Source organism: Watersipora subatra, chromosome 1 (assembly GCF_963576615.1).
Source record: "Watersipora subatra chromosome 1, tzWatSuba1.1, whole genome shotgun sequence".
Classification (NCBI taxonomy): Eukaryota; Metazoa; Bryozoa; class Gymnolaemata; order Cheilostomatida; family Watersiporidae; genus Watersipora; species Watersipora subatra.
The window spans coordinates 48,276,993-48,301,168 of record NC_088708.1 but is presented as its reverse complement, the minus strand read 5'-3'; the positions used below and the strand labels follow the sequence as shown (position 1 = coordinate 48,301,168).

At 34.0% G+C, this 24,176-nt stretch overlaps 1 protein-coding gene across 1 annotated transcript; it reads left to right on the top strand.

Annotated features, from left to right (window-relative positions):
- Positions 1-1,978: 1,978 nt before the first annotated feature.
- LOC137410243 (solute carrier family 22 member 15-like) lies at positions 1,979-20,778 on the top strand. Its single transcript, XM_068095788.1, has 8 exons — positions 1,979-2,060; positions 3,581-3,735; positions 9,382-9,553; positions 9,662-9,898; positions 12,946-13,166; positions 19,153-19,331; positions 19,435-19,583; positions 19,746-20,778. The coding sequence occupies exons 1-8, from the start codon at positions 2,002-2,004 to the stop codon at positions 19,852-19,854; spliced, it is 1,281 nt and encodes a 426-aa protein (XP_067951889.1). The 5' UTR covers positions 1,979-2,001; the 3' UTR covers positions 19,855-20,778.
- The last annotated feature ends 3,398 nt before the right edge of the window (positions 20,779-24,176 follow it).

Genomic DNA, 24,176 nt, shown 5'->3' with positions numbered 1-24,176 from the left:
AATGGGCAATTATTAGAGGGTGAAATCATAAATATAATAATAAAGTTATACATAATACAATACTATTGACATAATCGCGGTATTGACATATATAGCAGGAATAATATAATTATATGGGCAACTATCATAAAGTTAATGATTATTTGCATAGATTCATGATTTTAAGCTAAACGTTGTGTTCAAAACATTTTAATCAAATACATACATGTATATTTCTGCAACAAGCATTGTTCACATAATAAACTTGGGCCAAAGATATGAAGCTGACATTTGTGCAAAGATTAATCCCCAGAAAGGAAATATCAAATCAAAGTGTTTGTAAGAGCAGCATCTGTTGTAATCTACTTATTTTATGATAAATGCAGAAATATCAGCTTTAGTTTTTGTAAACTTAAAATAAATTATAATTAGGCACTAAAGTCAAAGCAACAGATCAGAGAATGTTAAGCTTGCTACTTTGGTTGACTATGTTTTTGTTTGATCAGAGACCCTAATCAAATAATCGTAAGTCGATACACACTTTGTAATAAAAATAAATAACAGTTTTTGATTTTGAGCTATGATTGTGTTGACACAAATAAAACTTCGTATATACAAAATAGCTTGAAAATGACAAAAACCTCAGTTACAAAATGGCAGCATTTATTATTTTGAACGACTTTTCTTTCTCAGGCTAAATTGCAAAGGATTGTGGTGATGGAACAACAGCCAAGCAGATTAAACCATTATAGATAGATTAAACCAAGTATAGATTTTGACCAATCAAAATTTATACTCATATGGCGAAACATTTTAATTGGTTAATTCTGCTTTTATGACATTGGATCACTGTAATCTTCAGCTAGTTAGATCTTCTGGTAATAAAAATTTAGAGAGCCTGTGAATAAAATCTCCGTTTGAAACTGAGCTTGAGTCAAAGCATAGAATTTTTTAAATGTCACCAAAAGGTAGTAGGATTACCATAAAGGCAGTGTCTGCCAAAACATGAACAATTCAGGATTCGGATAGCATAACTGTCTTCATTCTCTTTCAAACTATCCATAAATCAAGAATTCGAGATCATTGAAGTGTTTGTCAATCTTTATCAATGGTTACTAATTGCCTCTGGTCAGGGTGCCAATGAATAGACTGCCAACGATGTGATGGATGCCTTAGATCAAAGGTGAAAGCCAATTTGTTACAAGGCAATCAATATCGATATCAAAATGACAAATATTTAAATTCTGAAGGCAGAAGTTAGCAATGCTAAAAACTTTGATGATGGTGCCTAGACTGTCAATGAATATCCCAGGACATACCTTCACAGAAGAAAACATTCTATCAGCTGAAGTAATGTAAAAACTATGGTCAATGATTTTCTGATAGCCAACAAAATTCTAGCAACTTTAGTTCATTTGCTGGCAGTTAGAGATGTCAAGATAAAGCTTTAAGAGAATTTTACCTTAAGAAATTGTAATTATATTTACTCCGCAAAAATCACATGCAAGTTTATAAAATATTAGTTAAAAAAATTGGTATGAACATGCCTTAAGAAAAAACCATCAATATGTATAAACATATAATAAATATGTCGCTATGAAAATACACACAATAGACGCGTTGCTGAGCGTTCATACACAATATATTCATCACTTTGCATATGCCCGATAGATGTAGGAATTGATGTCAGTGCCTCTGCTGAAACTTCTGGACTATTCTTATCTGCTGCCATTCGTGACAGCTCTAGTTCATCCTGGCTGCTGTATACAGAGACCTAAAAGGCTATAGAGAAGTTCAGATAGTCATTGCAGCTTCCTCAAAGCACAATGTTTTATTAGTTGGTTTGAGGATGATGCTCCCCCCCTTCCTTCTTATAAAAGAGATTCATGCCTAAGGCTAACATCTTACTGTCTCATGTCTAAGAGAAATATCTAGACCAGCAGAAGCGCTGTTGCTGCTCATTGCTTTAATTTACAGTTTGATTTGGTTTGTGAGAATAACTACATTAGCACACTGATAGAGATGTTGTCAATTGCCTCTGTTGCCATAGGGATGGTTGGTGGATCGTATCTCAGTGACAGGTAAGAATATTTACTGCTTGTGAGACAAACAAATGCATTTATTGGAGTAGCTATCGAGGAATAGCTTTTAAAAACTGGCCATAACTCTATGTGACCAGCAACGTAGGGCAATGGTAAATACAGACAGATATTGTTATTGGTGTACCAGTCGGTTTACAAGATGGTGTTGCTTGGTAAGATAGGCTTCTGGTTACGTATACACTATCAATAGAGACAAATTGGCTTTCATATGGTTAATAGTTTATTATTTGTGTTATTAATATTAATTAGTATTAATAACACAAATACAAATAACTATTAATAATACTAAATTAGTATTATTAATTAATTTAGTATTATTAATAGTTATTTGTATTATTGCCTAAAGGTTTGCTTAAAAGCAATGTGTACCATTTTTTTCAACGATAGTTTTAGTTAAGAAAAAAATTTGAAAGCTGGATAAACTGTAACAACTAATGTGAAATTGAAATATGAAAACTTCCCTACTCGAAGATCTTTTCAGGGGTTAAATCTGATTGGGCTGTCATCTGATAGCATTTAATCTGATTAACTTATCAACAGTTTAAGTCTAAAATAAGATGATAATAAAAGACTGTTGCAGACTTGACAACTTCTTTAATTTCTCCAGCTCAGTAGCAGTTCTAATACAAATTATTTTAGCTATACATGTATTTTATTGTTAAATCTCACTTTCCTCACTAAAATTAAAATTCTTGTTTTGTTGCAAAACAGCAAAGCCAAACATTTGCTACGAGTACAAAACCCATGAGCAGAGGATTTAGAGTTGGTAAATTGTTAATTTATGTGTTAAGAACGCACCTCATTTATATCATCTCAAAGGCTTTTCCAACTGTTTTAGATGACATTGGAGATAACAAGCAATGCTTTGGAGATTATAAAATCAGTACTTGAAGCATTCTTGCACTGTTAGTCTTGTTATAGACTTTTTTGTTAGCTCACTAAAAGGTGGTACTCTACTTTTAGACAGCTGTTCCTAATCAACTTTCCAGTACATTACCAGTTTTGAAGCAACATCAAGAAATCTCTTCACATTTTTTCGCAAAACAGCTAAACAGTTATAATTTATGCAGTTGAATTTTTTCTCTATACTAAATTAGTTAATTTTTTTTATTTATATTACTTTATTTATATTTATTTTAGTTGTTAAACTAGTCTATGTTTGCAGTTAGGAAACCTTTTAACACTCTTAATTGCTCTGTAAGGAAATTGCCAAGAGTAGAAAACTCCAAGTAAACATGTTTAGTACATGTCATGACAAGTACCATGTAGGCTGCGTGGCGTAGTAGAAAGCACACCTGTCTGCAGAAGTGGGCACTTGAGTTCAATTTCAGTGCGAGGTGGTTATTTCGTTCCTAAAATTTTATTGGTATAACTGGACACACAAACTGCAGACAACAAAACAAACACTGAGATTTATATATATACATGTAGGTCAAAAAGTATATACATATATTCAATTGAGACTTATTTTGTTGGCTACAGTAGCTTGTGTATTGCAGATTTGGCCGGAAAATAATGTGCATCGTTCCATGCATTCTTACCTCCTTGTTCGGAGTTTGCCAAGCATTTTCCGTGAACGCTGTGATGTACGCTGCGACCAAAATCTTCTGTGCAATATTTTCCTCGGCTATCTTCTCTCCTGTTTATACACTGAGTAAGTAAAAACTTACATAACAAGTTTGCATTATTGTACATCTTATTAAGAGAGTAATAAGGAGAAAAACTATTAACGAGATTAAGACTTTCAGGTTTTGGGTGAAAAGATGATCTATTTACAATCACTTTTCATTAAATTAAAGTAATAGCTTCATTATTGTGTATTTTTAGGGATTGAATCGTAACAATCGCAAAGTTAGCAGAAAAAATACCTCAATTTCAAAGTTTTTGATATGCGTCAAACAGGTGTGCTGTGAGAGATAGTCAGGTGTGCTGTGAGAGATAGTCAGGTGTGCTGTGAGAGATCGTCAGGTGTACTGTGAGAGATCGTCAGGTGTACTGTGAGAGATAGTCAGGTGTGCTGTGAGAGATAGTCAGGTGTGCTGTGAGAGATAGTCAGGTGTACTGTGAGAGATAGTCAGGTGTGCTGTGAGAGATAGTCAGGTGTGCTGTGAGAGATCGTCAGGTGTGCTGTGAGAGATAGTCAGGTGTGCTGTGAGAGATAGTCAGGTGTGCTGTGAGAGATAGTCAGGTTTACTGTGAGAGATAGTCAGGTGTGCTGTGAGAGATAGTCAGGTGTGCTGTGAGAGATAGTCAGGTGTGCTGTGAGAGATAATCAGGTGTGCTGTGAGAGATAGTCAGGTGTGCTGTGAGAGATCGTCAGGTGTGCTGTGAGAGATAGCCAGGTGTACTGTGAGAGATAGTCAGGTGTGCTGTGAGAGATAGTCAGGTGTGCTGTGAGAGATATTCAGGTGTGCTGTGAGAGATAGTCAGGTGTGCTGTGAGAGATAGTCAGGTGTGCTGTGAGAGATAGTCAGGTGTGCTGTGAGAGATAGTCAGGTGTGCTGTGAGAGATAGTCAGGTGTGCTGTGAGAGATAGTCAGGAGTGCTGATAAAGCACAGGGAATGAGTATCTGGATAATTATTCAGAAAAACTATAAGGTATTTGATTAGTGCAGGTGTTAGAACGATGCGTTTGAATCCTATTTATAGCAATACTTTTCTCAGCCATCAACCATAGCTTTGGGCAGATGGACTGACACGGCTGTTATTACGTTAATAGTTTCAGAGTTGAAAGTTTTCGTATGATCATGCTAAACTTATTGACTTGCTCTTAAAGTAGTAGAGATTACTTTTCATAAACAATTTGCTTTCAATGTAATCTTTACAAGAATAAAATCTGTGTACATCTATCTGAAGCCACAGCTAGAAGTTAGGAAACGAGATTGAATTGAACATGATTTGAACTCACAGCCTCTGGTTTCAACGTTCTAACTGCCCCGCAAGTTAACTACCTTCATGGATCCCAGAATAACTGTGCACGTACTTATACTCTATATTTATTAGCACTGATCTCCCATGGCACACCAAACTATCGGAGTATTAGTTATTTATAAAACAGTTCCAGGTCTTTTAGGAGTTCAGTATAGCAAGTTAACATCGTTGTACACAAAGCTGCTGTGACCTAGTGGTCTACTGTGTCTAACCTGCTAACAAGAATTTAGGGCTTAAATCTCAGAAAGGCCACTTGAGGTGACATGAGGGCTATTAACCTTAAAGATGTGATTTTGCCAAATTTTAGTTGCTTTTAACAAAAACTATCGATGTTTTTTCTATAGTTTGAGATGTTGTTTGTTGTTTTAGGCAATCTCACTGTCAAGATATTTGAAGAATAAAATTGACAACAATTGATCGCGGTCAAAACGCTCAGAAAAAGATATGGGCCCAAAATGATGTATATAGGGAGACAGCCTGTCTCTATTTCGTATTCACATCGGTTATTGCGATAAAAGTCAAGTCCTACACGGCTCTATTAGCATATATTTTATTTTGTATTTGCTCATGACTGCTAGAATAATATTTTATTTTAAATCTAGCTACAGATACATTATTATAACTGTCTCAAACGCCTGAAATAAGAATAATTAAAAATTTGCCATTTTAGTTTCCCCTAAATGCTGTGTAAACATCTGAGTACTAACTACGACTCTGCCAGTCTATGGTAATTAGGTCGTCGAGTTAAGTTATTCCATCACGGCCTTTGTATCAGCAAATTTCTCAGTTGCTACCTACGCCGAAAACTAGTTACTACATAAAATAAGCAAGCTGCATTTTTGAAAAGAGTATGTTCGATTATATGGTGAAACCAAATGCATCCCTAAAAAGTCGTGTATAGTCAACATTATTTAGTCATTTTTGGTATCAATTTGTAGAACAAGAATTTACTTGTCACATATGATTAGTTTATTCAAATACAAAACAAATGGTTTTTTGAGTTGACCAAAATAGTGAACGCAAAACAACGTCAGTTTCTTTGAAATCAATTAACCCACTGATTTTGGCAAAATGTTAATAAAACCATTCTTGCACCTGGTTAGTAGTTTGTGGCGTGGACTCACCCATTTTCACTTAATAATGTGGAACATAAAATTTTTGAGTAACTCTTAATATTTGGTCTGTTGGAATTGAGTCGAGCTACGCAAAAGTAACTGTCAATACAGCTCTGATTACACTTCATAAATCCATCTATCAGACAAGATTTTGGCACAAGTGGCAACAGGACTATGATGTACTGAATATGTTCTGCAAATCATGTTTTTCATTATTTTCAACATTATGTATGTTTTTATTATAATTTTTATAAGCCAAAAAATTTCATCTTAGCAAAAAGTTTTCATTAAAAACACCCAACCAAGTCAAGGCCACTCACATAGTTTCAGCTCATATAATAGGACAAATTACTCTACTGCAGTAAACTCCAACTCTTTATGTATCTGAATACTGCTCGTAATCCTTAGTCCTAAGATATGTAGCTCTCACTATGTTGTATACGCAGGTTGGTAGTGATCACAACTCTGCTCTTATAATTCTTTTTGGGTATGTCCAAAATACAAATGATCTGTAAAACGATCAATAAAACGAGTCGACGCAGCATGTGTGATTTAGTAATTTAGTAAATTTTCTAGCGACGAGAATCTTCAATATCACACACAATGCGAGTTACTAGCGATAACATTTATCATGACCTATATAAGACTTTCATGGTAATGATTAGCTAAAGAAGAGATAGTATATTTATCACTCACAGACTTTTTTTATATACGTTCACTATGCACATCAGGAATAAAGTACCCGTGTGAATTTGAGCGTTTCAAAAAATGATCTCATTCAAACACTCATATTTCTGGATAGGGCTAGTTTACAAAGACAAAAATGACATCAAATTGTAGCTGATATGTTAGCCTTATATTGGTCTTAATTTCATTTGAATGACTTCAATGATGCAATCACATCTTTAAATTGCTTTCTCCGCCAAATTCTTCGCTGACAGCAAATCATCACCAAGTTGGGAACAGTATTTTATATCAGTTTCTGAAAGCAGGAATATATTCTATTATCAACAGATTTCAAGCCTGATTGTACAAGCTTTGCTATGAGCAAGTATGTGTACATTTACTGTTGACCTAAGGTGAATATAGTCAATATGAAACAAGTGTCAACAATGCTAGGTATCGCTGAAAGTTTGTATGAAGCAGGTATTAACAATAGTGATCATCACGAGTAGTCCTTATAAACAATGCAAACCAGTAATGACTACATAAATGTTAATGTAAATAAGTGTTAACAGTGTTAATATAGATTATTAGCTCAGGTATAAAAATTACTAACAGTATTAGTCTGGACTAATGGTAAACATATATAACCAGTGTTAACAGTATTAGTATGGACTAATGGTAAACATATATAACTAGTGTTAACAGCATTAGTCTGGAATAATAGTAAATATATATAACGAGTGTTAACAGTAGTTGTCTGGGCTAATGGTACACATATATAACCAGTGTTAACAGTATTAGTATGGACTAATGGTACACATATATAACAAGTGTTAACAGTATTAGTATGGACTAATGATACACATATATAACAAGTGTTAACAGTATTAGTATGGACTAATGATACACATACATAACCAGTGTTAACAGTATTAGTATGGACTAATGATACACATACATAACCAGTGTTAACAGTATTAGTATGGACTAATGATACACATATATAACAAGTGTTAACAGTATTAGTATGGACTAATGATACACATATATAACAAGTGTTAACAGTATTAGTATGGACTAATGGTACACATATATAACTAGTGTTAACAGTATTAGTCTGGAATAATGGTACACATATATAACAAGTGTTAACAGCATTAGTCTGGAATAATGGTACAAATATATAACTAGTGTTAACAGTATTAGTCTGGAATAATGGTACAAATATATAACTAGTGTTAACAGTATTAGTCTGGAATAATGGTACACATATATAACAAGTGTTAACAGTATTAGTCTGGAATAATGGTACACATATATAACAAGTGTTAACAGTATTAGTCTGGAATAATGGTACAAATATATAACTAGTGTTAACAGCATTAGTCTGGAATAATAGTAAACATATATAACGAGTGTTAACAGTAGTTGTCTGGGCTAATGGTACACATATATAACCAGTGTTAACAGTATTAGTATGGACTAATGGTACACATATATAACAAGTGTTAACAGTATTAGTATGGACTAATGATACGCATATATAACAAGTGTTAACAGTATTAGTATGGACTAATGATACACATACATGATGACAAGTGTTAACAGTATTAGTATGGACTAATGATACACATATATAACAAGTGTTAACAGTATTAGTATGGACTAATGATACACATACATAACAAGTGTTAACAGTATTAGTATGGACTAATGATACACATACATAACAAGTGTTAACAGTATTAGTATGGACTAATGATACACATACATAACCAGTGTTAACAGTATTAGTATGGACTAATGATACACATACATAACCAGTGTTAACAGTATTAGTATGGACTAATGATACACATATATAACAAGTGTTAACAGTATTAGTATGGAATAATGGTACACATATATAACAAGTGTTAACAGTATTAGTATGGACTAATGATACACATACATGACAAGTGTTAACAGTATTAGTATGGACTAATGATACACATATATAACAAGTGTTAACAGTATTAGTATGGACTAATGATACACATACATAACAAGTGTTAACAGTATTAGTATGGACTAATGATACACATATATAAGTGTTAAACATATTAACCCCAACTGTAAAATAAGTAAAGGAAGAATTAGCATCAATATTCATACACAAGTGTTTGATTCACATGCGGCAGTGATATTGTTATAATTTATTATATATTATATTATAAGATTATATATTGTACTATATTATATTATACTATGTTATACAATATGATATTATTCTATATTATATTATACTACAACTAGTACGCTAGCAGTCTTGGGCGTCGTGAGAGATCATCATGCGTGATCACTATATCCATTATTATTTGGTGGCACAGCAAGGTGACCAAGTGATATAGTAGTAGCGCTTGTTTTTTTCATCTTATGCCCTGATTCGATTCCTGTGCAAGGCAATTTTTTTCCCAACACGCAGCTTCGTACAGACTGATGGGCACAGCTCTTATTATAGTAAAGATTATGTGATATTAAATTAAATTACATTATATTACATTAATTGGAAGTAAGAGAGCTAATACTCATGCCGTATAATATCCTAGTGATGGAGAGTGTATCCACTGGCAGGAGGTCTCACGTGCTGAACGGACTCGCCTTCTGCTGGATAGCTGGGACTGCATCTCTATCTCTAATAGCCTATCTCTTCAAGTCTTGGTGGAAGACACAACTGTTTTGCAGTGCTCCTGGTATAGCGATAGGCTTTCTTTTTATCTGGTATGTACTCAGTTGCAAATTCAACTTTTAAGGCTCCGTAAAACAACCAAATCTAATGGAAGAGCACTTGGTAAAAAAGTTATAATTTTGTTTGTTTGATATTTTTAGGACCTTAGATGAAAGCCCCCATTGGTCGGTTACAAAAGGAAAAACCAAAGAAGCTTTAGCTGTGCTAGAGAAAATGGCTAGATGGAATCGGGTCGATACTGACGGCTTAAGCTTTGATCCCTCTTCGTACAGCGATGCCGAGACCGATAAGAAAGAACTGGACAGTCGAGAGAGCTTCCTACGTATTTGGGTTCACAAGAGGATAGTAGTCCGATTTTTGATTTTTAGCTATGGCTGGTAAGTATCTAACTCAGAAAAATTCTATACCCTACAGGTTGAATAATATTTAATTTATTTTTGTCAGTTATTTTTAGTACGTAAACTATCTGTTCAAACTAACACCAATTTCACCGCCGTGACTTCCTGGATGGTCTTTTCTAACGATTGGTCACTTCCCGACAGAGATCTGCTTCCTGAAAAAGTTGCTTGGTTTTTAAAGATTTGTTGGCAAATTAATCAAAAGCTTAGAGTTTAATATAGAAAAAATTGTTTTCTCTGAAACTAACTAGGTATATCTGTATGCAGTGTCACAGTTAGCAGGATATGAAGCCTAATCTGGTCCTGTTGGACCATTGTTAACACCTTGTGTTAACAATTGTGTTAACATTGGTCCAACTTGTTTTAATACTTGTGTTAACACTAAAAAGGTTGCAAACAAGGTGTTAACACCTTGTTAACAAAGTGTTAACACTTTGCTAACCAGGTGTTAACACCTTTTTAGCACATTGATCACTTGTTAGTAACACCTTTTAACTTTGCAACACTTCGATCATTAACAGCTTGTTAACACAGTGTGTTAATAGTAATTAGTTCCTGTTAACGCCTTGTGGTTAAGCAGAGTCTTTAGTGTAGAATCACCAAATTTCAGATTATTGAAAGCAACAATTCTTTTGTTTTCTCATCTATTAACCTCAAGTCAGGCGATTTCCTGTCAGTGTGCAGACTAATCTACATTTTTGATATGGCGGAGAGAGCAATGTAAGGTTGGCCGCCCTTCCTGTCACAACTGCTGACCTTTTCTGGCAATTAGACCCAAACAGTTCTTCACAGGTCAGGTGCTGTGGGCCACTATATCACAGCTGCTCCCTATTTTCTTGTAACTGACTAACATCTTATTGGAACACTGCTAAAAACACCTGTCTCAAACAGTCATTCGATACCGTATACATGGAATTGACTAGCTGTGCCACCCGGCGTTGCCCATGTAATAGAAAAGTCTTTGGACAGAAAATTGATTTGTATTTAACATATAACAACATTTGCCATTCTAACTTTCAAAGTACATATCATGAGAGAAGTGTGTCGTGTAGTTGAAATAAATTAAGAGAAAAATAAAACAACTGTAAAAGTTTTAAAACTTTGTCAAACAACTGTACCTTTCAAGCTAGTAGCCTGGCATATTGCCAATGGAAAACTCCACTAAGGTTAGGCGTCCAATGACGGTAAGCCATGACTTTAAGTCTGCATTGTTGTCCAGCTCAGCTGTTCTAATAATAGCTATAGCCGGATTTCCAACAGACAGATACCCGGACTTTGAGAAATATATATATAGATAATCGAAAGAGTTAATATGAATTAATAGCACGCAAATATTATATATAGAACAGTCGTGCAAAAACTGATATCAGAATTTCTCAGTTACCTCATTGAATAAACCTCTATAAGAGGCAATAGTTTCTTGACACTTCAACCATGTGTCAAAAAAATTACCATTTAGAAAAGTGGTTGTTAATGGTTACATGGGTTTTGTCATATGTCTACCTTCTTGTGCATTCCTTTTTGCTTAGCTCATAATATTGAGCTACGTACGATGTAGAATTGGTTTTCCATCGTCTGTGGTATTCTAAATCGTAGTTCCTAACGATATATCACCTTTTAATCGCTGGTTTTTGTTGATTTCATCTGTAATAATTGTAGTCATTCTTATTGGCTCAGAGCTTCTGTTGGACCTTGTTCAGGTGAAACTACCTGTTAATATCATGTTGTTGACCACTCTGTATAATTATCATCTTTCAGTTAATTTTTGTAACACTGGCTAAAATGCAAATGTCTATTTGGCCATGGTTTTAACCAGTCATTTGATGACATTTATAAAGACTTGCGCGTTATTGTGTAGGGCAGCAGACGAATGAATTAACATTTGATCCTTATTTATAGAATGAACATGCGATTCAATAGTTATTCTATTGAATAAAACTAAATCATTACCGAGGTAGATAAAGAGCAACCTTTACTCGCATCCCCTTTGATCATTTCTAATAATATTGCTTTTTCAAAGAGTTAGTGAACTTATAAAATGAAAGACATTCCTGCTCTGTGTGGTTTAAAGTCAATTCCTGTGCTAGTTCCACTAAAGACTATCAGCGTTTTGCGAAAGTATCGCAGAAAGGTTCTACACGTACTGCAAGAAAATGATCTTTACATCAGAAATAAATAGTGAATGGTTGATTAAGAAACTCAGACTTACAATTTATAAATAATAATGCCAAATTATTTATATTTTCCAGCAAATGATTAGCTGAAACCGTAGTTTTTTTATAGCTGCAGCCTAATGCGCAAGTTATTTTAGCCAACACTGAACAATCTGTTTTAAAGAACCTGAGATTTGGTGATTTTACATATTTGGTTTACATTATGGTTTGAACCAATTATTTTACATGAGAATTGTCCAACAGAGCCTTTAGCAAATCATACTAAACATAAAATGTAAGATTGTGATGTAATTGTTAGATATAATGTATTTGGTTTTCAACACTGTACTAATTAATACTTAATAAAAATAGAAAAGCCAACTTTTGTCTTTGTGTTTGAAAAACCAGCTTTTCAAACTTTCTGTACTCTTTTTGATGCCAAACACAAAGCTATACAGTAACAAAGAGTACCACACATTCTTGCTCAGCTTTTTTTTATATTGTTCATGGTAGGAATACTACTGCACAACCACATGTAGCTTTTTCTATGGCCACTATTATATCTAACAAGACTGCAACTTTAAATCTATCACTCTTAGTGTAAACCAACATCATCCTAACCCAAAACTTTTTTGCCCAATAGCAGTTTCAGCAAGCAATTTGTCATGATTTAAACTTGTTTTCACAAAAGTTCAAAATAATTGGTGGTAACTAGCAGTGTAGCTTTTAATAACTCTGAAGCACATTATGCTATGAAATGTCAATAGTATTAGAAGGCAACTCCAAAATACTAGCAATTGATTTGACAACGTCAGAGTACACACATTGAATCAAAAGTTGGTTCACTGTTGAAAGCGCTTGTATCTAATTTAGGTTTGTCTGCTCTATGTGCTACTACGCACTGTCATTTGGAGTGAGGGAGCTCCCTGGTGATATTTATATCAACAACTTGATCTCTGCCGTGGCCGAAGCACTGGCTTATCTAGCCTGCTTTGTCATAGCCTGGTGGGGCCGAAAGTGGCCGACTATCATCTCATTTGTTGGTGGAGCTATCGCTCTTTTAGTTCAAGCTCTCCTAATCAAATTCGCTGCCGGTAAGTGACGAACAATTGAGCTACATTGTTAATTATGCGTGATCTAGCTGTCAAATCTTATCGTTTGTGAGGTGAACACTAATATATATATAAATCTATATATATTTTTTAAAGTTTGTTGTCTGTCTGTTCTTCGGTATGTACAGCTATACTATTAAAAACTTGAAATTAAACTTCCACGTTTTGATGGGTTTGAACTCAGAGATTGTCACCTCAAGTTTTGTATCCACACGCTCTGCTATTGAGCTATACAAGGTATATTGATCACACATGTTATCATACACTGTATAGCGTATGCACACACTAAATGACGTATTATTTGAAACTCTATGAATTCTATTAACTCTATGAAACACTACACTTTTTCGTGTTTTCTTGAACTTCTATTTTTGGTTTTTCGTAAGGAAGAGGGTTGCAGTTAGTTGGTTTTTCGTGCAGTTAGTTGGTTTTTCAGTTTTTCAACTGTATTATCTCCGTAGGAAGAGCCTCTACATTCTAATACTGTTCGCTCAGACAAGTACAGTACGATATCTAATTTTTACATTTGTACTAGTATCGAGAGGTAGTGGTATCATCGTATTCACAGTTTTGGTGGATAGCTTCTGGTGAAACAGTAACCTTATACACGCGCGTGCACGCACTTCTATGCAAGAAATGTTATTATTAATGCAACATATTCAGGATTTTTATTTTGTTTTCTCGGCTCGCATTAATTGTACTATTACTGAATCGTCTTTTATTGTAATCGTAGTACAACAGACTTAATTTAGCTATTACTTGCTAATTATTTCACATATAGATTCAAATCCTTTTATAATTGTTTTATTTTTTTTTAAATTTATTTGACTTGCACAAAACATTTTCCTCAACATATGACATTTGAAAGTTACAGTTGTTTGACAAATTTTGAAAACCTTTGCAATTGTTTTTATTTTCTCTCTTAATTTATTTCAACTACACACAACACTTTTCTCATGATATGTAATTTGAAAGCTAGAATGGCGAAGGTTGTTATATGTTAAATACAAATAAATGTTGTTATATGTTAAATACAAATAAATTCTTTGTCCAAAGACTTTTTTATTACTCGAGCAACGCCGGGTAGTACAGCTAGTATATATATACATATATATATATATATATATATATATATATATATACTTTTTATATAGATATATATCTATATATAAATGTACATATATATGATATTATTTCATATTATATTATACATGTACTACCTTATACTATATTACACTATATCATGTAATATCACAGTATATCATTTTACATCACAGGAAATCACACCACACCGTATCATAGCATAAGAATGCCATATTTCAGTATACTATATCGTATTACATTACATCATATCACTTTACATCATATTATATCATATTATGCTATATTATATTATATTAGTAGCTGAATGACCCGCATTGCATGATTAATAATAAAGTTTTTTAACAAAAAAAATTTACTTTTCATTGGCTAAGTTTCTTTCTCCAATGAATTTGAGTAACTTAAGCTAGTAACCTTACTATAATAAAAGCCGTTACTAGAATAAGATTATTATTAATTAATTAATTATTATAACATATGCCAGCAAAAAAGATTGGAAAAAGATTGCGTCATGATGTCTCACACAACCATTATCTTCTAGCGTGCTAGCTGAAGCACAAAGCATGCTAGCTGAAGCATGAAGCCATTAAAGATTGGCAGGTGCATAAATATGTTCACAATTATTCATCACTTTGACCAGTTGACACGTAGTATACCCTAGGACACTTATGTATTCGCCTCATCTAACTTTCGCATTCTCGCGGAGTCATCCTCTCACGAAAATTTCATGTGCGAAACTAAACTATCATAACGAACGAGCGAAACTGCGAAATTAAATAGCTTTGTTCATTGATAGTCCAAGAAACAAATGGCAGCAAGCGATCAAATTGCATTATCGACCTCGCCCACACCATTCTACCTGCGGTTCACAATTACAAACTAGTCGCAAATTGAAATTTTTTTCTTATCGGTGAACCAGGCCCGTATTCCCTGGAGCAGCTGGCTGGCTGAGCCGTCCCAATTTTTTAGGAACTTTCCGCGGCTAAGTACAGTCAAACTCGGATAACTCGCTCTCGGATAAAATGTAACATTTCATCTCAAACACAAGGTTAACTCGAACGGATTTGTTTGGTCTGTTCCCACGCAATGACAAATTGCTTCAGATAACTCGACCTCAACATCATTTATTCGAAAAGTTATTTGCCCAACGGCTATGGAGACAGTTTTTATCGCTCTAGAATATCACTTTATTCGAAGCCATAGAGATAAACATCAACTTTTAGTAGTTTTAATTATTATCATCAGTGGCAAAATATTCTTGTTAACGACCTTTATAAAGGTTTGCAAAATATCAAGTTTTACCAAACATCCGCGTGGTCATGTCCCATTGAAAGCGTGGAAACCACCGTATGAACTTAAAATAAAATCGGCAAAATTGATCTTTGTTAAAATGCTCAAAAGAAAAAGATGTCTTTTTTCTGAGTGTTTCAACTGCGGTCAAGTTTTGCCTATTTTAATTTAAAGACGTCTCGTCAGTCACATCACCTAAAACAAAACTAATCTCAAAAAATAGAAAAATGTTGATACCTTTCCGATAAAATGTTTTAAAACTTCCCATGAGAGGCCCGGCTGAGGAAACCAGTTGGGGGGCTTACACCGCCCCCTCAACACCCCCAGGTGTTCATAACTAGTCGCCTAACATTAGCCACCCCAACTTGCAACCAGTGAATACAGGCCTGCGGTGAACTGAACCTGAGGAATCTAATTATGTTTGTTCCACTGCATTTATTTTCACATCACTTTATTTTCACCAGAGCTGCGAAATTAAGGTGCAGTGAAATTTTACTCTGTATGCTACTCACGAAACCAAATACTAGCGAAATATAAGTGTCCTAGGGTAGTGGATGAGCACACTTGTCTAGAGACCCAAAGGGTCCAAGTTCAAATCCCGTGTTACCTATAATAAGTTGATTGATAAAATAAAGTTTTATTGACTAGACAGTTTAAAGAATGTATGTCTTCACTACATAGTTACAGGAAGCGGACTGATTATTGATAAATTAAGCATTCAATATATAAAGTCAAAGCTATACATAAAGCTACATAAAGCTGAATAAGCATAATAGCACAACTCCCTTATTACAAACCATAATAGCACAACTCCCTTATTACAAACCATAATAGCACAACTCCTTTATTACAAACCATAATAGCACATGACCAGGATTTTTATTTCTTAAAACTTCATCACCATAACTGGACAAACAAATAAAACCACCAACACCGGGATTTATATACATGTACGTATATAGATATACCATAAAACCTCTAATTGAACGCCGCCTCTATTTGAAGGCCACCTCAATTTGAACACCCCCTTTATTTAACTGCCACTATGAGAGAAGGGTGGAAAAATAGAGCGCCTTCTTCTATTTGAACGCCTCTTTGACAATCTTTGATCTTTATGAACCCATAATAACAGGTGATCAGTAGAAAAGTGTCCACAAAATCGTATTAATAATCAATTGTTTACATCAATAACAATCAATTCTCTCATTGTTCACTTTGAAAGCTTTTTGCTTTTTTACATTTAAACTTTAAAAGCCACACCAAAGAAATAATTAATAATTGTCTCAGGCTAATTATAGTTCCCTGTTTAACGCGGTCTTGATACTTCGAAGCTCTGTATATAAAAATTGTTTACATTTACGCTGGTAAATGGATGACTAGTTTTAGGCTAAAGGCTATGTTTAGCGAGCAAAACTTTTACGCATTGAATTTGTGCCAAATGCAACGAGTAAAAGTTTTGCTCTGCCAAAATTGTTTGGACGCTAATATCGACTAGGTCAGCAGTGCAGAAAAAGATTTGAGGTCAGAAGATTTTGTGGAAGGTAGTGGACAACTAAAAGATGTAGTTCCATCGAAAGCAACTATCAAAACGCAGCTATCCGAGCAAACGATGCAAATATTTTTGTTTTAAATATAGCAATTTTTGGTTCTGCATGTAATATAAGTATGGTTCATTTATGTCACTTGTTCATAAATATATATTTGTAGTATTTGATAGATAATCATTATATAACTTATAAATTGGCAGATTGATAACATATTATTTGATAGCATCACTGCGGTAATCTGATCTTACAATGGATCGACGTTCCTAACTCTTTTTCTATTGCACATAAAAAGATAAAAAGCTAGTTTTGGCTGCATACTGTAGCGAACATACCAATGAGTGCAATGAGTTTTTATGCAACATTGCTAAATATAGATATGAAATAAAAATGTGTCTTTAAATTGAGAATGACATAACAATTGTAAGCTCCAACGAATTGTAAAGCAAGACACAGGCTATATTATCATTGCAGGTTAATTGCAAGCAATAGATATCAACTAGTAAGAGATATTTCTCGGTTTCTCAATGTATATTTATTAAAGGTATTATATAGAGGTAAGTTCGCAGATTTATTGCATTCAAAAGGTTTAATATCGCTCCAACGAAGAAAGAGGGCAAAATATAGCTTTGCCCGTAAAAGGCCTAAATTTATCTTGCCCAAATTCTGACGAGGTACTCGAAAAATGCAATGCCACCCTCTATTAGAAAGTTACCTATAATAAACTGCCACTCTAAATGAAGGGTTGAAAAATAGAGCGCCATGGCATTCAATTAGAAGTTTAAGAAGAAATCAACTTAGAATTTCTTCAATTAGAAGAAATCAACGCTGGGCATTGATTATTAATCAATGCCCAGCGTTGCCCAGGTAATAAAAAAGTCTTTACACAGAAAATTTATTTTTATGTTCCATATACAACATTTTCCATCATAACTTTTAAATTTAATATCACGAGTAAAGTGTTTTGTGCAGTTCAAATAAATTACGAGAAAAACTAAAACAACTGTAAAGGTGTTTAACTGTGAAATAATTAGCAAGTAATGGCTAGATAAGGTATGATTTGTTACAATGATACAATGAAAAGTGAATTGTTACTGACATAATTAAAATGAACTGAAAAAAATCATGAATATGTTGAATTACTAATAACCAAGAGTATATAGAATTGTATCCATAAAAAAGGTTACTGTTGCTGTAGAAGCTATCAATCAAAACTTTGAATACGACGATAGCCTACTGGTACCTCTTGAAACAGGTACAAATGTAAAAATGAGATATCAGACCGTCTTTGTCTGACCGAACGAAAAGAGAACTTAGAGGCTATTCCTACTCAAGATAATACAATTTTCTGTGTGAGAAGTATTGGCTTTGACTGATATTTAGCAATTGAACCCCCACAAAAAACCGGAAATAAAAGCTCACGAAAATAAGAAAAACCATCGTGTTTTATAGAGCTAACAGAGTTTCAACTAATACGTCATTTAGCGTGTGAAATCGGAAAAGGGTGTATACAATGTATAGTAAGAGCTATGAATCGTAAGAGCTTTTGTAGACTCGTAATTAGACAGTCGGATCCTAATGCTGCGGTTGCAATCTTCGTGAGTTCAAATCCAGCCAATTGTGAGATTTTAGTTCCAAGATTTTAATAGCAATAGTCGGACATACCGAAAGACAGACAGACAAACTATGATATTTATATATACATGTATCAGATAAACCATGTAAGTGTGGGTACACTGGTGAGCATTATGCAGTAAGATGTGCAGTTTGCCATAATGATGTTTTATTATTTTGGTTCTTTATTTCTTTAGTAAAATGCCAATTAAATGATATTCCTTATTATTGGCAAAAGAATTTTAGGGCTGTGGTGGTTGTCAAACTAAAATCAGCAATGTATCACAGCATGATGGGCGTCTCCCATAGCAACAGCTACTAACATTTGAACTTCTAGCCTCCTGCCTAGAAGGTGACTTCTTCATCGATATTCTTTGCTAGCCTTGAGCCTGTAGTCATTAGCTGTTCATACTTTGAAGCTGGATTGGCTGTGACGAGTCTGAGCATGCTCGGCAAGCTGTTTATCACGGCAGCATGGCAAATTATCATTATCTGGGAGACAGAGCTGTATCCAACAACGCATAGATGTATTCTTTCTGCCTTAAATTCTTTAGTTGGCCGGGGTGGTGCTATACTCGCCCCTTTTATTCTTGATATGGTAAGCATTATTTTTCAGCCAACATTTCTCAACCTCATACGTTACAAATTTGATTTATATAGCTATTGTATTTTCCTTTGCTACAATGCTGTAACTTTTACAGGACCGATTCCTGCATGTACCAAACATTGAGCTGATAATGCCGATAACATTTGTAATAATGATGGTGATTGGAGGATTTCTTCATTTAATCCCACCAGAGACCAATCGAAGGAGACTTCCTGAATTCATCAAAGAAGCTAACAAAACTGAGTAAGGAGTGTTTTTATATAAAAATTCACTAAGCGTTACCATCGCTGGTATTAAATGAAAATATGATGTACTCTATCTTTAGTAATTGATGCCCTATAGGGTGAATGCTATGTTCACATGTTCGCCTTGTTATCTATGTTCTGACTTTTCGATCTATCACAGGTTTCCTCTTGAGTTGGTAGGAGACGGCAGCCACTCGCAAAAAGACGAGTTGGAGAGTGGAGCTGATGAAGATCTTCTGGAAGCTGAAAAGAGAGAACAAAAACAATAACCAATCAATTATTAGAGATTAGAATTTCTGTCCAATCAAACAGAAATCTTGTCGCTGTATATACAGGATTCATATGTTGGACAAACAGTTAAAGTCATCTCACAGTGTCTATTAGCGTACAAAGATAAAACCCTGAAGTAGACTTTAGTACCCATCGAGTCACTTACTATTTGAAATATTTTCAAATAGACGAAACCATAAGAACTCGTTGGCGCACTTTCTAGTAGGGTTATTTAGTAAAAAACCGACTAATTGGAGAGATAGAGTTGAGTTAATTAGAAGGACATCGAAAAAAGAGAGCAGGTAAAAAATTAACGTGACTTCCTTCATATAATAGTAGTTAGACATAAGCTTTATTACAAAAGTACATGATTCACCCATTTGTGTGTGTCAGCTGTATAATATGTTTGAACTGTATTCGAGTTTGAATATTTTACTAAAAGACAATAAGTTAGCCAGTAATTATACTCAGAGTGCCACAACTAAAGTTACTCATTAGCCTCACTCTAGGACCACATTCTAATTCTATGTGTTGTGCCCAGAACTAGATTTTGAACATTGATGTAACTGCAATAAAAGTAGACAACTTCTTATAATGGAATGCGGATGTCAGATGCAGAGCACGCTGTAGAAGAAAACTGCCCACTTAGATTATTTTTATAGGAGATCCAGTCACTAGAAACTTCTGTGGTAAAGATTAGACTGCAAATTATCTACTAAGTATCCTGTGATATGATTATACATAAATAACAAAGAAAAGAATCATACATTAATGCCTATTTTCTATCCATATCTTCTATTCAACCAGCACCATACCCTGGTGTAGATAGTTTATAGTTGGGTAAAATTAAAGTACTGTATTATGTTTATTCCCAAAGCATGGCCATTTGAGGCTTGTACCCATAAAGTCACAAAGCTGTGTGACACAGGTTTATTGCTGAAAGTGTTCACTGTTATGGCAGCATAAAAATCCTTGCTTCTCTGTATCCGTACTCCAATATTTCAATTTTATATGTAATAATCCAGAATGCATTGGAACTGGTAATCTAACACCACTGTGTCTTCATGTGGAGATAACTACTTTGTAGTAATTTTTTTTTTTCTAAACGTTATACAAATATGCAGTTTTATGGTGATTGTCAGACTTTAAAAATACAATAGCTTAAAGAAGAGATAGACAAGATAAATCAGATATAGATATAAACTAGATAAATTCGCGGCATTGCACGAGTAATAAAAAAGTTTTTTGCACAGAAATTTTTTTATGCAACATATACAATGTCTACCATTCCAACATTTAAATGAAGGTGTTTGTTTATTTTGCTGTATTGTGTTTATTTCTGTGTAATTCATACTGCACTGACTGAAGTGCCTACTACAGCTCTATACTGATTGCAATAGTCTTGCTGCCCATGTGAGTTTAAGCATATTTATTCTGGCCAACAATTTTAGCATAATGCGAGCGTAATGCTAGCTAAAATGTTTAGCATGAAGCCATGAAAGATTGCCATCTGCAATGGGTATGAGCACAATTTATTCCAGAGTATAGTCAGTTGGACGGTGTAGTGCATTGGATAAAAGCTCGTATGCAGAACTGGAGGTTCCAAGTTCACATCCAGTGTGCAGCAAATTTTTTATTCCTAAAATTTTGTGGCTGTAACTGGACACACGAACAGACAGACAAACAAAAGACAAACACTGAGATTTACATGTATATATATAGATTAGTACTATAACAAGGAGAGTTCAGTGAGGCTGTGCACTACTATAAACTTTGCTGTCACAAATGTACTCGCTCATTTTTTTAAAGCTTTGTGGCATTCAAAAACTCAGTATTTGATTTTGCCACAAGTGTGTATTGTAGTAAAACAGGAAACTAGTTGAAATAAGTAAAGCCCGAGCTTTATCAAATACGTGGTGGCCCTGAATAGCCATCTACAATTCTAATTGAAATATTTTCTGAATTGAAGTTAATCAGGAAGATTTTAAAAAATCACATGTTTTATGTTCGTTTGTTTTATTTGCAATTTGCATCGATCATAAATAATCAGAAATTAGTAATATTAAGAAAAAAATAGCAAGTAAATATTTTATCAATCATTAGCATGATAAAAGTAGTGATGCAAGCAATAGTGAAAAAAGCACGTTTTAGGGGTGTTTTTGGTGGCCTGACACTCTAGAGTGTTTTCATAAAAAAAGGGTATGTTTTTAGCTTGGTACATGAATACCCCTTTCTACACAGTGGAAAGGGGTATTCATGAGCAAAAAGGGGCAATTAGTCTGTGGTGATGAAGTGATAAGGGGTAGTTTTTTATTAATGTGTAAGTCAGTGCAAAGAGTGCATTTTATAACATCTCAGACTAGCCCTTGGGAATGAATAGAAGAGAGTGAATCGCCTGGGAATTAATCTCGACCTGCGTCATGCTACCTTACTCGACAGCATAAGGAATCAATTCACTGATAAGGGCTGCTTATTTTTTGAGTAGGCCTACAGTTTTGAGAATTAAAAAGTACATTTGTTTATCAGAGCAACAAATTTAGAAATTTTTAGCAAAGTATTGAGTTTTTTTCTGTTTGGTCAAGCAGGTTGTATTTTATGCAGCATTGTATACAGCTCCTTCTCGTAACTTTAGCAAAAAACAGCAAGCTACTTTCAGCTCCCTCTAGTTGGGTCCAGTATTTCTAGTAGGGTGAAGTATTGCTTTCAGTTGCAATCACTAAAAAACAGGAAATTTGTTTTAGCTCGTTTTGGTTAATTTAGGGAGGTGTATCACACAAAGCATTGGGTTTATCACACTATTTGCTTTAGTAAAGAGTAGTAAAATAGTGTAATGAAATACGAACTTTAAAATTAGAGTTGTCTTCTCTTTTTACGTTCTTTTTTATAGTTTTTTTCAATGTACAGTATTATACCTACGTGTAATTTGTTTTCACAAAAATTATTTTAGTTAAACCACGCATGGATTTGATTGTTTTAAACGATAGACCGTAACGATATCGACAGGCCTTCGTAATTGAGTTACAAGAATCCCGCTGTTTACGACGTATTTACGTTGTTGCGGTGCAACAACGATCATGTGACCAAACACATTCAAGATGGCGGTTACAGTCTTACCTAGTGCAAACAAATTATTTTTTGTCATCCTTACATTATTGCTGCTATCAGAGCGATCTGAAGAGTTAAAAGTCTCGGGAACACTAGAAACAACAATTTTTCAAGTACGATGGTTATTAAATTTACTAGTTTGTAGTTTTTCTATTACTGAAGGTGGAATATTATTTACACATGCGACAATATTGATGTGCAAGAAGTGCAATATTCGTAAGATTACAGAAGTTTTTATTGTCGATTTTTTAATGCATCATAATTTGTCCTATTTTATAGTCTATTTATTTGCTCAGAATATTTTAACAGTTAAATAAATAGTTCACATAAATTCTGCAGCACTGGTTTATCTGTTTTTGTTGTTTATCAAAACAATTCTATTGAAACCTGTTATGCGTTAGATAACTGTGTACACATCAATGCATCAAACCAAATATTGTGTTAAGTTTACTTGGTTTGTGATGCATCAATTATTAGCTATTTTTGCAATTTTTTGCCATCACCATTCATCAAAGTAATCTGTATTTGTTCAATACTCATTTTGCTGTAGCAAAACGCTATTTATTTAGAAGGTTGTTGTGAACCTGACAATCTTTTTTTATGTTTAAAAACGACCAAGTGTTTCAACAGCAAAAATTTGGATCCAAAATGGTTTTTTTAGCAGTATCAATCGGCAGAATGTAAATTTTAGTCCACATCTGAATTTTGCGCTAAAATGATAATTTCAAAAAAATGCATACGTATTGATCACATTATATCTATAACATTTTATTCAAACTTTTTAAACTTATTTACATACGGTTTAAAAGTGTATCTTCTGAAAATAGCAAATTTTTTTTAAGAATCTGATTTCATCAGCTATTGACTTGTGTTGCCAAACTACTTGTATAATGGCTTTGATGTAGTTAGGGAATTGCCCTTGCTCAGATTTCCATTTTATTGGTCAATTGCCATGAAGGTGCTAAATGACCGATTTGTGCATGTTTTGTCCTTGCATTCAGGTTGAAAAACTATCATGAGTCCTCGAGTGTAACCTTCATTACAATTGAGAAGCTGAGAAATATTGGCATCACATAAAGCAACAAAAGGTCTAATGCTTTTTAAACATAGATTCTACGAAACATTAGACAAGCGATATTGTTTTTTCATGGTTTTTTCATTTGTTTAAGAACTTTTATTCTGTTGACATAAACCCAGGATTTTGTTAGATCTGATT